The 20,319-nt window shown below is 37.6% G+C and overlaps 1 protein-coding gene across 1 annotated transcript; it reads left to right on the top strand.

The window, feature by feature from the left end:
- Window positions 1-14,436: 14,436 nt before the first annotated feature.
- Window positions 14,437-20,067, top strand: LOC104450715 (beta-amyrin synthase). The gene is given in 18 exon segments (XM_010065389.3): window positions 14,437-14,549; window positions 14,776-15,041; window positions 15,773-15,953; window positions 15,956-16,047; window positions 16,160-16,357; window positions 16,489-16,573; window positions 16,835-17,001; window positions 17,097-17,285; window positions 17,389-17,502; window positions 17,677-17,796; window positions 17,904-18,026; window positions 18,122-18,220; window positions 18,413-18,469; window positions 18,585-18,775; window positions 18,853-19,030; window positions 19,142-19,222; window positions 19,337-19,420; window positions 19,708-20,067. Coding segments are annotated over 17 exon segments (2,283 nt in total). The 5' UTR covers window positions 14,437-14,549; window positions 14,776-14,840; the 3' UTR covers window positions 19,831-20,067.
- Window positions 20,068-20,319: the final 252 nt, after the last annotated feature.

The following is a 20,319-nucleotide window of genomic DNA, read 5'->3' as shown; positions in this document are numbered from 1 at the left end:
ACAGGTTTGTACCTTTCAGAAAGTTGATTTCATACAGGGTTAAAATCTCAGGAAATAAGAGAGAGGCCACCAATATCCCGGGAAAGAATTTCCTGCGAACTAATCCATACAACTAGGAAAATCTAGAGATGATTATGGTCCACGCATATTATCTTACAAACAATTGGTTCAACTCCTCAAAACATCGTCAGGAACTAGTGCAAATAAAAGAAAACTGATTGAGAGGGGGAACTGATTCGGTAAGAATTGCCTTACAACCAAACAACATGATCTAAGCATGAACTTTGCATTGCAGGAAATCACTGGGGTTTTCAACAAGAACTGCATGTTGCACTATACCAATTACAGGAACATTTACCCATTGTGGGCTCTCGCAGAGTATTGTAGGCGGGTTCCCTCACCGTCAACAGCCCTTTGAAGGAACAAGGCATACAATCACTGCTTGCAAATTGAGAAAACATAGATTTCACAGGAACATAAATCAAAATTCATGTATTTGGCTTTTCTAGTATAATAAATGTAGATCCGAAGGACTTGTGGTCCTAGAATAGAGGATTGTCACACCCCCAACTCTACAAGTACAGGGGCAATGACATGGCCATCATTTCACTCAAAAGACGCTACCTTAAGCATAATTACCATCAACCTTTTTATCGAAATATACATCCATATGTACGATAAAGCGTCATATGGTTACAATATTAGAGTTTCTATAATCCATCAAAAGAATAGGTATATGTCAATCTAACAACTAAACTCAGGAGTTCATCTGTGATATAATATCCAAAATGTCATCCCGATAATGTAAATGCTCTCATTTTACTTGCTTATGGTTAGTTGAAGAACCTGAAAGCAAGTAAGATGAAAAAACTGAGCAATTACAGCCCAATGAGTAATACATATTTTATATGCAGATTATTATAAATCAATATCATAACTCACAACCGAAAATCCAGTATATGATATAAGTAAAATATCAAAAGTGGATAATATCTTTCCAACGAAACTTTTTATGTATAAGATCAATTAACAATATCAACTTACAATAACATGTCAATCACTAATGGTTTATTTCATTGATTTATCTTAAACAAATCAAATGTTAATGATTCATTCCATGGACTAATCTAATAACGACCCAGGCCCCACTGTATAATATTGTCTGCTTTAAACACTGAGTTCTCAGGGCTTTAAAATGAGTTATATAGATTAAAGGAACCCAAGCCTTTATAAACTAACCCAGGACTCTCCCTAAGCGATGTGGGACTAGAGAGGACCTCTCCCCTTCCTTGGGCTATCACAAAGGCAATCTAAGTTTCCTTGGTTAGGTTCTTCCTTTCTTTCTTCTCCTCATGTATGTTCACTGTTCTTTCCTTATAATGTTCTTGGTCCTTCTCTTTTGTTATTAACGAAGAAGTTCGTCCAAAAAAAAAAAAAAAAAAAAAAAAAAACGAAGAAGGAAAGAAGTCCTTCTTAAATAATATATTTGCTAAGGCTAATATAATAATGGGCTTAAGTAGTGTAACAGCTCATTATTACAAAGATAATTGTGTATCCATAATTTATTGTTATGTAATCTAATTTGGTGTTGAAATAAATGGAAATGGTCAAATACAAAGTGGCTGAAAGCATTGGAGCGCTTACACATTTTTTTCTATTCCTTTTCTTCTAGTATCGAGTAAAAATTGTTTATGTCATTTTGCCCTTTTAATTAGAATAGGTACCGATGCAAGATTCACAAATATTTATTCATTTTAATTTTATTATCGTTCTTTAGTGACCTACTTTTTTCTCTCATCCTCTTAATGATACACAAGGAAAAATAGTTCTTTTATTTTTTGTATGTAGATATAGCCCATTTTATCTATATAAGATTCTATTATGACTGCTTTTAGATCCATTAACATGCATCCTATACATAGATGAGGCTGTATTTATTTATTTTAATGTATCAATTTAGTGATTGAGTTCCTCTTATGGCATTTCATTAGACCGGCTTCATAAATAAGAAAGGTCCTCCTTGACTAGGTATTATCTATTGCTTCTTTTAACTTTGGACGTCTAATATGGGACTACTTTATTTTCATACCACTCACTTGAGCACTCAACATTTTCCCCCTCACATGTGAGTCTCTACCACGTTGGGCCAATTCCCCTCAATCCAAGTCCGATGTTCCTTTGCACCGACAAATTTTGACCCAAATCTCTAATTATTGCCAATCAATGCAAACATGCTTTTCACCCATGGTCTCCTCGTGGGCCTAACCGTGATGGCAATATGTACTTGATAATCATGAAGATCCGTAAGATTCCTTATATAATCCAGGATACCAATGCACATTGAATTGCCATTGATTAACCATCATTGGCTATTATATCGAAGTGCCGTAGAAGTGTGCTACCTTCATAATACCAAAATCTAGGAGGAAGCCCAAAATTTAAGCCCATTGGATTTTAAAAAAAAAAAAGATATATATATTTTTTAGTTTAGTTTTTTTTTTAAATATATTTTTTTTTCTTTTTCTTTTTTTCTCTTTTTGTGTTATCCATGTTTTGTCTTTTTCTGCTATATGCATTCTTCGCAGAACGTCCCTCCAAGTTCCAACGTCTTCTCCTCCGATTTGTCCCTTCTTATTTCTTTTCATTATCCCTTTTTCATTTCTTTTTATTTTGTTCTCTCTCCTCCCTGCTCCCTCTAGCTGTTTGGTTGGGCATTCCCAAGGGGCTTTGGGCCCCCAAAGCCCATTGGGGAAAAATTTTAGTGTTTGGCAAATTTTTTGGAAGCTCCTTTGCCCAAATATGAGCATTTGGAATGCTCAATGCTGAAAGCTGGGGGAGGGGCAGCATTCGGCATTCGGCATTTATGAAATGCCACGCCTACTGTTCTTCATTTTTCTTCCCCGTTGTCTTCTTCTTCTTCATCCCGGCCACCGGGCTTCTCCGGCAACCATCGCCACTACCGCCTGAGGGTCGCACGTCGCCGGTGACCACCGTTTGGGGGTGCCGCGACTCGCGACCCAGGCAGCGCGGACCTCAGGCGGCGTTGACTGGTTCGTTGCCTGGTTTGCTCGGAAACCGGTCGACATTGCCTGAGGTTCACATCATCTAAGGTCGCGCGGACCCAGGTGGCGTCGCCTGGTTCCGCGCGAACAGTATCTGCCGCTTGAGGTCCGCTCGACCTTAGGCCACCAGATATGGCATCTACGACCTCAGACGCCTGAGGTCGCGCCTCCAGGCGGCGACGACATCGCCTGAGGTCGTGCCGCCTGGGTCCGCGCAACCTCAGGCCGCCGAGATCGCGGCAATCGAAGGCTAGATGCGGTCGCGGACGGCGGATCTAGCCTCTACGCCCGAGGTCGCGGCGACGGCATCGCCCGAGGTCACGACCTCGGGCGGCCGTGGCCGTCCGGCACCACCGGATTTGATTTTCAGATTTTTTTTTTTTAAAAATTAAAAGCAAAAGCCTATTTGGAATAAGTTTTCCAATGCGTAATTTGCTAAACGGCCGAGCATTCTCGAAAACCCCTTATCCTAAAGATATTTGCATTAGGCCAAAGGCATTTCCCCAAAGCCGAACAAAACGGGCCTTTGTCTTTCCGAAGGGACTTTTATCTTATTTTCTCTCACTTTTTTTTTTTTAACTTTTTGCTGCAGTTTTTCTCTTGCTTTTCCTTTTTTTTTTTTTTATTTATTTATTTATTTATTATCCTTCCTTCCTTTGGTCTTCTTCTCCCTCGTGCATCCTCTCTGCACGCCCGAAGCCTTCTCTTCCCCAAAACATGGCCTCATCGAAACTCAGCCAAATAACGACGTAGCCCGGAATGACCGGCGATCCTTCCACCGCCGAACCTCCGCTGGCCACTAGTTGACCGGAGATCATCACCGTTGCCGGAATGCTTTTGACGAAAGATTAGATTTTTGAGCTCTAAATTTTCGTATGACTAAAACTCCGTCGATTTGTGTACTAACACTGGCATGAGCAAACAACACGATAGAAGCGACTCAAAATCGAACAAAGACAATATCACAGCAACAAACCTCGCAGAAACCATTTCCAAATCTCATTTTGACATTTCATCAAACAGATAGAATGCACCAGCTAGAGGGAGGACCCAAGCTCGTCCGGGGCTATTGTTCGGACCAAGCAATGATCATTGACACACAAACAACATTCTAGACCAACTCAGAGACAGATCACATCAAATTTAACATGGATATGAACTCAAGGACGATAAGGCTCGGTCAAGACCAACTAAGAATACTCAGACTCCATTCAAGCATCCCTGCAAACAGTTGACGTGCGCGACTCGAACGAGAGATTTCCGACGCGATCGAGACTCAAACACAGCCCTAAGTTCCTACCGAAACATACCAGAACGCGCAACAAAATCAACGAAGGACCAGCGGGACCGAAGCTCGCGCGAAATGGTCAGTCGCGAGCTCCGGTCCGACACCTCCTAAAACAGGGTACCTACGGTTCGGAAGACTTACCCGGTTCGGAAGATGAGCAACGGGCGGATCTCAGGAAATGTCGAAACGCTCTCTCGGTCTCACTCTCTCCCTCTGGCTCGCCCTCCGTTCTCTCGAGCTCTTCGATCTCTCTCAAGCTCTCTGTCCATCTCCTCTCTGAAAAAAAAAAAAAAAAAAAAAAAAAAAAAAAAAAAAAAAAAGCCCTTTCTCGCTCATCTTCTGCCTCTTTTGAGGGCCACCGGCCAGTGCGCATGGCTTCTGCCATCGCTAGCTTGCTGGCCGGCCTAGCCCCAACGCACAGATTACACTGCCATCTCGCTCGCGATGCTCTGTCCCTCTGGTTTGTACGTTTCTTTTCTGCAAAAGCAAGACCGGCATGAGGGCATGAGGAAGAGAGGAAAGAAAGAGGGGCCGGGCTTGGGGAGAAAAGTGAGGCTGGGCTTGGGCCCAGGTGAAAAAATGATCCAGAGGAGAGTAGAACCGAAAAGGATCGGCCCTAGCCCGGTCTCTTTTTTTTTATTAATTAATTAATTTATGTATTTAAATTATTTATTTAAATTTTAGATTTATTAATTAGTGATAGTTATGTAAATGCTCCTAATGACTATGCGTAATGGATTTTAACGAAAACATACACAATGCATTTTAATGAAAGTTATTTACTTTACTCTTTACATTTTTTTTTAGCAACTAATCCTAATTTTGCATGCGATTGAGTCATAAAAAAAATGGTAAAATTTATATGTCAACAAGCATAATGGAAAATAATGTGCAACCCATATGGCTGCCAAGTCACAAAAATATTCTCCGTCGATATTTTGATATTAAAGGGAAAACTTTTATGGTTGCTTTACAACATAAAAATAAGCCAAGGAATGTAAATGATGTGCTAGATTGCCATAATAAGGAAAAATAGATATATGCAACAGAAGAAGAAATTGAGTCAATGAAGTCAAATCATGTTTGGAAACTTATTGATCTTCCAAAAGGACACAAATCTATTGGAAACAAGTAGGTCCTCAAAATAAAGTATAAAGCTGATGGCTTAATAGAAATATATAAGCTCGTCTTGTGACAAAGATGTATAATCAACTAAAATAAATTGATTATGAGGAAACATTTTCTTCTATAGTGAGATTTACTTCAATTCGCTTTATTCTGGCAATAATAACTAATATGATCTTGAGTTATATCAAATGAATATAAAAACTGTTTTTCTCAATGGAGAATTAGAAAAGGAAATATATATGGAACAACTCATTGGTTTCATTTTGAAATGCCAAGAACTAAATATATGTCGACTTTTAAGATCGATATATTACCTTAAGCAGTTATCGAGATAATGGTATATATGTTTTTATAATGCTATAATAACATATGATTTTACAATGATTGATGATGATCATTGTGTGTATATTAAAAGATTTAAAAATCAATTTGTAATCATATCATTATATATTGATGATACACCGATTGCCAAAAGCAATATTAAATTTGTTAATATTGTCAAGAGTTGGTTATCTTCCAATTTTGAGATGAAAGATATAGCTGAGGCTGCATACATTTTTTGAGTTTGGATTTTAAGGGATCGTTTGAAAAGATCATTATTTTTTTTACAAGAGACGTATATAAGTAAAGTTCTTGAACGATTTTGTATGCAAGATTATAAACCAATAAATACTCCTATTGTAGAAAGTGAACGATTAAGCCATAAAATGTGTCCAAAAACTCCACAAAAGATTGAACAAATGCAACATGTTCTTTATGTTAGTGTTGTTTGAAGCTTAATGTACATTATGATGTATACAATACCTAATATATATTTTGCAATTGGAATAGTAAGTAGATACAAATCCAATCCATGTTAAGCACATTGAAAAGCCGTTAAAAGAACACTAAGGTATCTGAAGGAACTGCTGATTATACGCTGAGTTATTAAGGAAATGATCTATAAGGCTATTTAGATACTAATTGGGGAGGAAATTCATATGAAAGAAAATCTATCTCTGGATTTATTTTCTTACTGAATAATTATGCCATATCTTGGAGTAATAAAAAATAAACGTGTATAGTCTTGTTTACGATGGAAGTTGAGTTAGTGGCATTATCAACAGCAATACAATAAGGTGTTTGGCTTAAGAGATTTTTGAATCATTTAGGTGTTATTAATAATGCTACAAACTCATTGTTGGTTAACTGTGATAGCCAAACAGTAATAGCGTATGCCAAAGATCCAAAATATCATGATAAAACCAAACATATAGATACCAAGTATAATTTTGTCAAAAATATGGTTGTACAAAAAAATGTGAACTTACAATACATATCTACGCATAGAATGGTAGCAAATCCAACAACGAAACCAATACTTTGAGATGTATTCTATGGCCATGTAAAATCTCTAGGACTGCATAGAGGCTGATGTACTGAATATTGTAATTTCTCTTAAGTATTCACATTTAATAAATTTGTGTTTCATTGTTAATGTTTATGAATCTTTGTTTGACGTTTATGTATCTTTATACTTAGTGCATCGTATAAAATTGAAAAAGTATGTTGGATAGATAAGAAATTAGCCCACTCACATGAGTAATCACCTCTATTTACTATGTGATAAATAAATATAAGACGGTTTTTAAGATAAATGATAATTGAGAGCTCAAACTTAAAATATAGATATTATCTTAACTTAGTGTAAAATAATTAACATATTTTACTTTATCTGTCTTTGATGCCAGATGTAAATTTTGATGGATTCCGTAAAATAGTATATACATGAACTCAAGTTAGATATTAAGAATGTCTAAATTATTATCCGCACGGTATTAAAAGTGTAAATATACGCTCCATGAGAAATTAGTTAATATTCGTAAACGTATGCATGAGACGACCAATAAAAGTAGCAAAAGTTTTTATCTCGACTTTTATGCTGTATGAAATTTTTGAGGAAAAGAATTTCTCAATTAAGTGTCTTCGTGACTCTTATTTATTCTCAAGATTTCTATTCAATGTTTGCTATCTTAGAATGTTATTAATGATCATGAATTAATTCGATTTAATGGAAAATTTCTAGAAAAGCAAAAGGAAAGAGAAAGATCAAGTTTGGAGAATCATATTCTAATTTTGTATCCAACGATCGCCAAATTATGATTAATTATGATTGTTCTGAGATAATCATAATTCCGAATACAATATATCATTATTAAAAACAAAAAAGGAGATCAAGAGAGATATAATCGATCGATTTAAAGTACTGCATACTATATTTACTAAAAAATGTGATGCACATTATGAAATGTTATATATTTCTAATATAACGAGTTTTTGAAATATACTAGTTGCACAAATTATTTACTGGTATGAAGGTTATAGAGATGTAAAGAAAGAGTTATGTTCTACCCACCATGTGCGAGTGGGAAATGAAGGGTTTTTCATTTAATGGGTTAAGTCAAGCCTGTGCCAAAACTCGGCCTGTAAATGAAGGGTCCATAAAAGATAGTGCAGTTGTATAAATATAAAAAAGGAGAAGTTTGAATAATATATAGTGAAAAACATAACGTATTTTTTCTCTCTTTAGACAATAGTGTTTTCTCTTTTGATAAACGGAATTCTAGGGTTTCAATTAATTCTTCTGAGATTGCAACAATACTTAATCTGCGACAAACAATGTATTACCGTCTCTATGATATATCTTTCAATTGGTGTTCCATGTTTCCCATTCCGCGTTCATTTTCGATATCCGATCATTCGAGTATCGGTTCGTTATTTAGGAATCTGTTTTCGACAAGTAACTTAGAAAAGAGTTTACGCAACTATGATGAGTTGTCGATACAATGCACTGACAGCTAGCTACTCAATTGAATTCTCACGTTACTTAATTTGCTCGTTCTGGTGCCGTGGCGGTGCGAACCACGTTAATGGATTTTAAAAGTACAGAAAGCCAATTCGATAAAAAGTTGTAAATTTGGGAATTACTTTTATTAATTATTTTTTCCCTTCACGTGCGAAACCACCTGGTGGAAGAAAATTGACTGCAGCTATCCTACGATCTCTCTCTCTCTCTCTCTCTCTCTCTCTCTCTCTCTCTCTACAGTTGGGTAGTTCTGATTCATTTTTCAATATTTCCTTATTAAAATGGGGAATAGCAACACGATTCAATTTGTTAGATTCGGAATTTTTACAAAATCTTGTAATTTGAATGGTCCTCTCTCTGTATGCAAGTTTAACTCATTCATGATATAATTAGTATAAATCTGCTTGCACAAAATTTTTTACCAACTTTTGATTATCATCTACAAATGATAGACTTAATTGATGAAAGCATAATTTGACCATTTATGAACAGAATTATAGATAACTTGAAGGGAATCAATAACTCATCAGCGAAATCGGTGATGACACACAACATGAAAATTATCAACAAATTTATCAATATCGACAATGAGCAATATACTCAAGGATAACACTAAGTAGTTATTTCAATTGCCGCTATTTTAGGATTCTAATTTCTTATAAGAGTTAGTGGATAATGTAATTTGTAATTGCCATAAGAAATTTTTTTTTTCCTATCCATTTTTAACCACCGATTGTAGGCTTAAGTAGCCACAATTCTTGCAAAAACAAAGAAAGCTTTTATCTTTAAATTCTTGCAATGTAGTTATAGTTATATATCTTCGATACCTTGTCGTCGATTGATTTCCGATGTGTATATCAATTGTACTTTCCAAATAACTCATTGTTGTCAATTAAATATCAGCAAAGTATTGTGTACTTTGACATTGATTAATTTCCATCAAAGTATATCTATTGTTTCCTTAAACTCTAGTGATATATCGCGTTCAAAATCGCCACAAGACTTGTCTCTTTTTATAAAAATCGAAGAGCGATTTTTGGTAAAATTTACTTCATTGTCGAGACGACAAAACAAAACCCATGACAACATCATTTTTATTTATCATGAAAATAATGTCAAATTTTTGTCAGGTACTTCTGAGAAAATTGATAGCATATACCCGTCCGTATTCCGCATCATGTATTTCCGTCCCGTGTATTTCCACTCACGGGTCAGTATTAATTTCTTGCTACCAGGATATGACCTGAATTACACATTACTTGAAATTACGGGAACGCACTAACACGTTTCATCATTTCTTCAACGGAGTATTCGTGCCACAATTAGGAGTCCATGAAATTGAAATCATAATAAAATGGACTATGAGAGTAGTTGAATGCCACATTTAGTTGGAATTGAATGTTGAATAATCTTATTCTTATTTTATAGGATGTACTTTGAGAGGCTGTAATTTCATTCTTTTGAACTTGGGCTTCAATTTTTGTGAAATGAATGAAACCTCTAAGATGAAGTAATCTTATAAATCGTGTTATCAAGAACGCCTATTACATATTATATGATTTATTTATGTTTACTAAGAACACGTTGCAATATAATTGCATTTATTATTATTATGGTTCAAGTTTGAGTTAGTGGAACAAACACGATCCAAATTGGATCTTACATAATGTGGAAATTGCATTTGTATTGAAGTCGCGATTAAGAACAGAATTGTTTCCTCTACTAGAGTCAACAAGGAATAAAAGAAAAAATAAAAGGGAAATTCCCAAATTTGGATTTTGTTTTTAATCTTGGACTTCTCTGGCCGTGACATTATACATATGTATTCAAGGTTTTGTCTCTATGCGAAATTGATGTGCTTCTTCATGAATTGTGTGGCGTTGCATCTGGTGGCAAGAAGAGCTTTGCTAATTGCATCCTGGAAGACCACAAGGGTTTGAATAGTCAATAACAAATCTTGTGGTAAGGTTTGTTAATTCCTTTATAAGATTGAAAGATCATTTTGTGAGAAACTATGGAGCTAAACACTATATGAGTTGTTCAGTGTAATTGGAGGTTAAAAAACACCGAAAGTGTTTGAGGTTCGTTTTGGTAACATTTCTATTCCTGAGAATAATTTTTTTTTAGAAATAGTTATTTTCTATTTCTACTCTCAAAAACAATTTCTCAGTAAAACAATGCATTTTATAATTACAAAATTTAAATTCTCGGAATAAACAAATAATAATAATACGTTTGATACGATCCACAAGTCTTTTTGTGATGTAAAATTCTTTATTTTATAATAATTTTTTTGGGATTTTTCTTTTCTTTTCTTCTTCTTCCTCGCTGCTTGTTGCTCGTTGCCACCAACCAACTCCCATCGCTGCCCTCCTTCATTGTTCGTCACCGCCGCTTGCCTCCATCAATTGCCATTCATTGCAACCCCAACCGTCATCTGCTGCTCGCCATTCGTTGGGTGGGTAGCGGTGGGGGGGTGGAGGCACACGGCAACAAGAGGTGGCGAGTGGCAAGCGATGAGGAAGGAGGAACAAAAGAAGAAGAAATAAAATTACTTATTTCTAGAAATTGTTTCTAATAATAAGAAGTTATTTTTTTCTATTTATTGTTTATGTTCTAAATCTATTCCTGGCCAATTTTCCGTTCCCATAAATAGAAAAATTAATTGATATTATCAAACAAATGTTTGTTCTTTGTGTATTCCAAGGAGTAAAAGAGCAAACAAACAGAAGAATAGAAATATTATTATGCAAAGCTTGAGTGACTCGAATCTGCTTGTAATTTCCAATGTACTGCTTAATTTAAAATAAAATTCTTTACTGCTCTCTCTGTGAATGCCACTTAAATCTGTTATCCGATTTTATTTTATTTTTGCATTGTTTATTTTACTGTTCAATCGCTTGTTTCTATAATAATTGTTATTGAAGCTAGACTTGGTTGACTTGAAGTGAATCAATGGCGACAGAAGAAGGAAAAGAGAGGATTGACATGTTTGATGGAAATAATATTGGTTTCTGGAAGATACAAATTGAGGATTATCTCTACTAGAGAAATCTGCACTTACCCTTGTCTAGAAAGAAACTAGATTAAATGAAGCAAGGCAAATGAGAATCAAGCATTGAGCGTTATTTAGTTGAAGTTGACTTGTAATGTTGTGTTTAGCATTGCGAAAGAACATTATAGTTGATGAAAGCTATGTTGAACGTGTACAAGAAGCCCTTTGTGATCAACAAGATCTACTTGATGCAACATCTGCTTAACCTAAAGATGAGCAAATGTGCACTGATTGTCAATCATATTAATGAATTCAATGTGGTCATTAGCTAATTGAGTTTAGTTGAGCACATGCTTTGCTTCTGTTATCTTCATTACTATAATTGAAATACTATTGTTATTATTGTTAGTGATTCCTCTAGGTCAATAAGCTTGACGATTAATGGGGTCCACGACTTGATTTTGAGCGAGGCCGTAAAAGAGAATCGGTGAACTTGTGTCTACTACTTTTGTAAGTAAAGTAGAGGAAGTTCTTGTGTTAGCAAAAGTAGTATAAAAACAAAGGTAGTCAATTTAGGACTAGTGGTGCTATTAATTGGAGTTGTGACAAAAGGAGACATCTTAGAAGGAATTGCATTAAGCTAAAGAACAAGAAGGGTAAATGAATTAAAATTGAGTCTGCATATGATGTTGTAGCTGTAACTGTAACTGACTGTAATTTGAAAAGTGTTGACTATGTCTCATCCATCATTAACGATTTGTTGTTTCATTGATAGACTATGAATTCTAGTTGTTCGTTTCATTCTACACCAAATAGAAACCGGTTTACTACTTATCAATGCATTGACATATGTTAAGTGCAATTACGGAATAACGAAAGGGTAATGTTGTAGGTGCTGGTGATGTTCGAATCAAAATAGATGATAATATTATGAGGACATAAACTAGAGAGAAGCATGTTCCAAACTTGAAGAAGACCCTAATTTCCTTGAATTCAACTAGGTGTATATATACCTTAGAATGGGGAATTTTGAAGGTCGTTTGATGTGCCTCAATGATAATGAGAGGAATTTAGCACACTCACCTGTATCAACTTTAAGGTGAAATAGTGAAGGATTTTGCAGCAGGGATGTCATATGCATATGTTCGATAGTTTGAATTGTTGCCTATGCATTTGGGGCACATCAGCAAGAGAAGCCTAAAGGTTCTAAGTGGAAAAAAATCTGTTGTGTATATTTAGGATAAGCTAAATGTATGCAAGTGTTGTGACTTAGATCAATAGCAGAAAAGTAGTTCGGCACCACTATAAGTGAAACGACGAAGATTGCAAAGTTGATTCATTTGGATATTCGCGGGTTATAGCAATTTCTTTCGAGAAAGAATGTCAAATCTATGCTAAATTTTTTAGATGGCTACTTGAGGAAGATCTAGGCACAAGTATGATGTTGTTGTTAGGATTCGACTGCTAAGAGTTTTAATTGAAAATGAGATTGGTAGAACAATCAAACATGTGCGGATTGACTATAGTATTGAGTTTTCCTTGGAGCCGTTAAGTGAATTATATTTGAAGGAAGGTATAGTGAGACACCATACTACCACAACATGTTAGAGAGTTGATGATCAAAAATTGCTAGACATGACCCATAAAATACTCTCTAGTACTAGTATAGTTAGGAAATTCATGGTGAATGTGCTTATTACAACGAGCTGCTTAATAAATAGATCCCCATCGACTGTGATTGGATGTCTAACTATTATGTTCTTAGAATATTTAGTTACTCATGTTAAATTCAAGTGAGTAATGGTAAGCTCAATGCAAAGATAAGAAAATGTATGTTCCTAGACTATGCATAAAGTGAGTGAGGCTATTGATTGTAGTGTGCGGAATTAAATTCGCTTGTTGTCAATAGATAAGTTACATTTGATGGGTCTCTAATACCCCTAGTTAGGAGTGTTATTGATAGTGCTTGTACCAATCTAGATGGAGTTCACCTCGAGGTGGAGTTGTAATTGGAAACTCTTGACGTAGCTAGTACTAATGAAGTGATCGATACAAATTGTGCTAGTAGTTAATTGGAGCTTGTAAAGCCAATAGTTGCTATTATTGCTTAGTTTGATAAGGTGCATGTTCAATATTGAAATAGATATAGATGCAACAATGATTTTGCTTGATCTATGATTAAGAAGATTGTGTTTGAGAGTCCTTGTGAAGCAATTAAAGGCGCAAGTAGAGTTGATATTCTGATGAGGTACACAATCATAACAAAGTTTAAGCGAGGTCTAGATTTGGAAGATGTCTATGACTACTGAGTTCATGAAAATTATGGGAGAGTACCAATGAAGTCTATATTTTCAGAGAAACAATTATAACTTGATTCAAAAGTCGAGTCAAAATGAAAATAATAAGAACTATGTCACAACTTTGAGCCCGTTAAACAAATCCGACCTACATTGAATTGCATATTACCTCGATAGATATAAGTTCAAAATGGAATCTTATATAATGCGAAATTGCATCAGTACTGAAGTCACGATAAAGAAGAGAATTATTCTCGCTCTTGGAGTCGGCGGGGAATACAAGGAAAAAGTAGGGACGGTGCCAAAATTTGCACCTTGTTTCCTATCTATTCTTGGACTTCTATATATTCAAGGTTTTGTCCTTATGCGAAGTTGATGTGCAGGGTGAACTTCTTCGCGAAGTGCGGGCCGTTGTATCCAAATGCAAGAAGAGCTTTGGTAATTGCATCTGGAAAGACCCACAAGTGTTTGAACAGTCTATAGAAAATCGTGTGATATGATTTGTTAATATTTTTTATGAGATTGAGATATTATTTTTAAAAAAATTATCGGGTGAAATACTTTGTGAGTTATTGAGCATAATTGAAAGTTGAAAACACCCTAATAAAGTAGGTAAATCTGATTTTCAATTTATCTTCTTCGGAGGATAACGCTGGTGAAAGCAACTGATGGTCAAGTTTGTACTCCTGCTTCGTTATTGCCACCCAACCGGAGGGTGGAAAAGCATGGCTTAGCGATAAAATATCTGCATTATTGTACTTTTGTTTTGGCCCGCCTATGAGATAAAGAAAGCAGGAAGAAGCTTGCGACCGAGAAGGTGGGTATTAATAGAGGTACCCTTTCTTCACCTGAAGACCATAACGACGCTTGGTTTTGGTGAGAGAGCTCGATTCTTTTCTCATCGACTCTCGCAAATCTCTCACGGTCGAAAGAGGTATACGTCCCTCTGTGTGATAGGTTCATGCTTGCGCTATGCTAAACTAAGATCACTGCGGGATACGTTCCGATATCTTTAATGCATATATGTATGCGTATGGAGACAAAACCTCAGAAAACAAGCATGGTTCATGAATATATAGGGACCTTGTTCATCGAGGAGTTTTGGCTTGAAGCAACTCCATCATCAATTTGTTTTTCTTTCTCATTTGCATAATCATTAGGAAGGACGGTCTAGGGGAGTGGCGATATAATCAGTTGAAGGAAGACAGGAAAAAGGAAGACCACCATGTGGAGGCTGAAGATAGCAGAAGGAAAGGACAGCCCCTACTTGTACAGTACCAACAACTACGTCGGGAGGCAGATTTGGGAGTTCGACCCTGAGGCCGGCACCACCGAGGAGCATGCTGAGGTCGAGGCCGCTCACCAGCACTTTCATGACCACCGCCACCAAGTCAAGCCCTGTGGCGACCTCCTCTGGCGCCTGCAGGTACATAACATACACTATGCGCACACAATACATTGCACATGCGCTTACGTATCAAAAATGACATGGATAGGTAGAATCAATTTCCAATTACGTTAACTAATTGTTTATTTAGTCTCTGCAACGTAGATAGCGTGCTATCCAGTTTGCCGGGCCTCTACATTTGCAGGAGAAGATCCGTGGCCACACGCCCTCTTTTCTTGGCTCTACTTTCCTTTTAAAAATTTCGCTCTAGCTCAATCCCCCTAGTCCACCAAAACGTAAAAATTTAAAATGTGTACTGAAAATAAGCTTATCGCCATATTCAAAGAAGGAATGCTAGATCATATGCATTAGTCGGGCGAAGCAATTGTCTCGATCTCGAGACTTGGCGTTTATAGATTAGTAGCCAATATCCTCTGGTGCCACTACTAACGGTGAGGGAGAGAGTTTTTACCGAAAGCCGCTTACAAAATGATAAATCATGTCATAAACACATACAAAAGTCACTTTAATCACTTAAGAACTTTGTTGTATCATTTGTGAACTAATCTGAGAGTTGTTTGAATCCCCGCCACACTTTCAACATTTTCCTTGCGTTCTGAAAATGAGAAACAAAGTCACTCCTACACTCCTAAACACCAATCGGAATTTTACTGTTGTTGCTTGCCATAAAGTTTAAAATTTGTTAATGGGTGGTTATACGAAGTAATGGGCAATCTAAAGCTGACGCATGATGCCTGATTTCCGGGCAGTTCCTGAGGGAGAAGCAGTTCAAGCAGACGATCCCGCCAGTGAAGGTGGAGGACGGCGAGGAGATCACCTACGACAAGGCGTCCACCGCCCTGAGGAGGACCGTCCACTTCTTCTCCGCCCTGCAGGCCAGGGACGGCCACTGGCCCGCCGAGATCGCCGGGCCTCTCTACTTCCTCCCTCCCTAGTCATGGGCGTCTACATCACCGGCCACCTCAACGCCGTGTTCCCTGCCGAGCACCGCAAAGAGATTCTCCGCTACCTCTACAACCACCAGGTTACTCTCTTTCTTTCGCAAAAAGAAAGACACCCGCATGGAGAAAATAGCAGAGGAACTATGAAAGACTTCGACTTGAAACTGTCTGTGTTTTGCATTAATTATGTTGCAGAATGGAGATGGTGGGTGGGGCTTCCACATTGAAGGTCACAGCACCATGTTCTGCACGGCCCTGAGCTACATTTGCATGCGCATTCTTGGGGAAGGACCTGATGGTGGCCAGGACAATGCTTGTACTCGGGCGAGGAAGTGGATTCTTGACCGTGGTGGGGTCACCTACATACCCTCCTGGGGCAAGACTTGGCTCTCGGTACTCTCTCACTCTTCCTTCAGAAATTGACAAAAATTTGTGCTCCAGATTGTTCTGTGCAGGTGTTTGGGTGAATTGGATATGTGACATTGTGCTGGTGCTTGTGTATTGTCTTGTCACATGCTCTGTAGATTTTCGGCCTTTTTGATTGGTCTGGAACCAACCCAATGCCCCCAGAGTTCTGGATCTTGCCTTCATTCCTACCCATGCACCCAGGTTTGTTTTTGCAGATTTTCTTGATCATGTCCTTGATGGTATTTTATAGTAGTCTAACATATATAAATTTGGACTATTTTCAAATTGAAAAACGCGGCATTTTTGCTGAACGAACAAGAATATGGCATTGGCTTGTTATTGAATTGTCCACCCTTCCAGAATTCCCCTCGACAGATTGTTTCAACATCTGTTTCGTGTGAACTGCTTTTCTCCTTAGTTACAGGATATGTTTGTCTGAACTTCCCATTTTGAATAATGCAGCTAAGATGTGGTGCTACTGTCGGATGGTTTACATGCCCATGTCATACTTGTACGGGAAAAGATTTGTTGGCCCGATCACACCTCTTGTTCAACAGTTGAGAGAAGAACTTCATACTCAACCCTACGACATGATTTGCTGGAGAAAAGTCCGCCATCTATGTGCCAAGGCAAGTATCCCTAACAGGTCCAAGATATCATTCTAGAATCAGATAGTTTACGAGTCAGAAATTTTTTAACGAAATGACTCGAATTGTTGTTGCAGGAGGATCTCTACTATCCCCATCCCTTAGTGCAGGATCTGATCTGGGATAGTCTTTACATATTTACAGAGCCTCTTCTCAACCGTTGGCCGTTTAATAAACTTAGAGGAAAGGCTCTTCAGGTGACAATAAAGCACATTCACTACGAAGATGAGAATAGTCGATATATCACAATTGGATGTGTAGAAAAGGTAACAAATACATAAATTTGAGGAGATAGACACATAAAATGAAAAATTCCTGCATGGTGAAAAACATCACTGAGAATATATCTTTCACTTCTGACTTGGACAGGTGTTATGCATGCTTGCTTGCTGGGTAGAGGACCCAGACAGTGACTATTTCAAGAAGCATCTTGCTAGGATACCAGATTACCTTTGGGTTGCTGAAGATGGAATGAAGATGCAGGTTAGTAGTGGTGTCACCGAACTATAACTGAATTGTGCTTAATCTGAAATGGTAAGTACTTCTGCTGCAAATCTGAAAGGTGGAAGTATTCTTATAACAAGGAGAAGATTAATTTGGTAAAGTGATACCATCTAGAGGAAAGCTCAGTTTGGTGGTTGGCTCATTCATATGCAGAGTTTTGGTAGCCAAGAGTGGGACACTGGCTTTGCCATCCAAGCTTTGCTTGCCAGTAATATGACTGAGGAGATAGGACCGGTATTAGCTAGAGGACATGACTTCATTAAAAAATCTCAGGTTTGATCTTCGCTTCTTGCAACCATCGCCTGTCTCCAAACATCTTCCTAGTTTCTTTTGCTTCCTCGCATAAGTCGAAGTGCATTGATCTGTTTATGATATTCCAGGTCAAGGACAATCCTTCTGGTGATTTCAAAAGCATGCACCGTCATATCACTAAAGGATCTTGGACATTTTCGGATCAAGATCACGGTTGGCAAGTCTCCGATTGCACTGCAGAAGGTCTGAAGGTAATACCCCGATGAATGCCTTCACTGTATCTGCAGGTTCAATCCAATCCTAAATTGCTCAGTTTCTCACTGAATTTCTTTCCCTCTTTATTCAGTGCTGCTTGCTTTTGTCAATGATGCGACCTGAAATTGTTGGTGAGAAGATGGAGCCAGAGAAATTGTATGACGCTGTCAACATCTTACTTTCTCTACAAGTGAGTATACCATTGTTTTTCTTTCTTGAGAAAGACTTGAGAAAGTCTTGAGAAAGTCTTTGATCTAGACAAGAAACATTGGCTAAGCTTTGTTTGCTGCATCCCAAAATCACGTTGCCACTTAATTCTTTGGTTGAGTTTGATTATAAATTGTAATATCATTACATCGTCCGTGAATGCCACTTGTTCCAGAGTAAAAATGGCGGATTGCCAGCATGGGAGCCCACAGGAGCTCCGGCTTGGCTAGAAGTGAGTACTCAATAAATTTTTTGGAATTCCTTGATGGTCATCACAGACTAAGACATGTTTCTTTGTTCATAAATTACCATATAGGGACTTTTTCCTCATCATTTATCGTTTGCAGCTCCTAAATCCGACAGAGTTCTTTGAGGACATTGTCCTTGAGCATGAATATGTTGAATGCACGTCCTCAGCTATCAATGCTTTAGTGTTGTTCCAGAAGTTGTATCCGGGGCACAGGAAGAAGGAGATTGCAGATTTTATATCAAATTCCGTGCAGTATCTGGAGAATGTACAAAAGCCAGATGGCTCGTGGTATGTTCCTCTTCCACTGGGTATTTCTGAAGAATTCAGATAAATTAAAGAAACAGCTAACTGAGCAATTCTTGCAGGTATGGGTGCTGGGGAGTTTGTTTTACATATGGCTTATGGTTTGCACTCGGAGGACTAGCAGCTGCTGGCAAGACATATAGCAATTGTGCAGCTATGCGTAAAGGAGTCGCTTTTCTTCTACGAACACAGTTGCAGGATGGCGGGTGGGGAGAGAGCTATCTTTCTTGCCCGAAGAAGGTGATTTCTAAAGGGACCTTCCTCGGCATGTTTGGCTTTCGCTGCTTTAGTTGCACTTTTCTGGCAACACGGAAATCTTGAATTTTTTAATTGTCAAATCGGTCGATGTAGGAATATGTACCACTTGAAGGAAACAGATCAAATCTGGTGCAAACTGCATGGGCTATGATGGGTCTGATTCATGCGGGGCAGGTCAGTGGATGATATTGTCGTTTGGGTCTCGATTGCGTTAACCATACTTTGGTGATGGTAAAAAATCAATATTCAATGTGAAGTTTCTGACTTTGGAACTTCATCTACTATCAGGCGGAGAGGGATCCAACTCCCCTGCACCGGGCCGCAAAGCTGCTTATCAATTCACAAATGGAAGACGGTGATTACCCTCAACAGGTTTGTACCTATCAGTAAGTTGATTTCATACAGGGTCAAAATCTCAGGAAATAAAAGAGTGCACGCCACCAATATCCTTGGAAAGAGTTTCGTGCAAACTAATCCATACAACCAGGAAAACCTAGAGATGATTATGGTCCACGCATATTATCTTACAAACAATTGGTTCAACTCCTCAAAACATCGTCAGGAACTAGTGCAAATAAATGATAACTGATTGAGAGAGATTCAGTAAGAATTGCCTTATAACGAAACAACATGATCTAGGCATGAACTTTGCATTGCAGGAAATCACTGGGGTTTTCAACAAGAACTGCATGTTACACTATCCCAATTACAGGAACATATACCCATTGTGGGCTCTCGCAGAGTATCGGAGGTGGGCTCCTTTACCGTCAACAGCTGTTTGAAGAAACAAGGCATATCGTCACAGCCTGCATATTGAGGAAACATAGATTTCATAAGCACACCAGAATTCAAATCCTATGTCCGTGGTTTTACTTGTAGGATAGAAGAGAAGGAATAGAAACAATACAGATGCTCCAATGCGCCCTATAAGGTGTAGATAAAACGTGTAAAAGCTTGTGTTTGATCATTTACATTTATTTTCGTCAATAATATTTGATTAGATTACGATGAACTATGGATACAGCATCATCTTACATAATTTTTTCTTTTCCTTTTCTTCTGGGGTGGAGTAAAAATTGATTATGTCATCTTGCCCTTTTTATGAGAATAGGTACCGATACAAGATTCGTGGGTGTTTGTTCATTTTAATTTTATTGTCGTTCTTGTCTACTCCTCTCTTATCATCGCAATGACACACAAGACAAGACATGACGGTTCTTCTATTTATCTTATGTGTAGATATAGCCCATTTGATCTATGTAAGATTCTAT

Source organism: Eucalyptus grandis, chromosome 6 (genome assembly GCF_016545825.1).
Source record: "Eucalyptus grandis isolate ANBG69807.140 chromosome 6, ASM1654582v1, whole genome shotgun sequence".
Lineage (NCBI taxonomy): Eukaryota > Viridiplantae > Streptophyta > Magnoliopsida > Myrtales > Myrtaceae > Eucalyptus > Eucalyptus grandis.
This window is presented reverse-complemented; position numbering and strand designations above follow the sequence as displayed.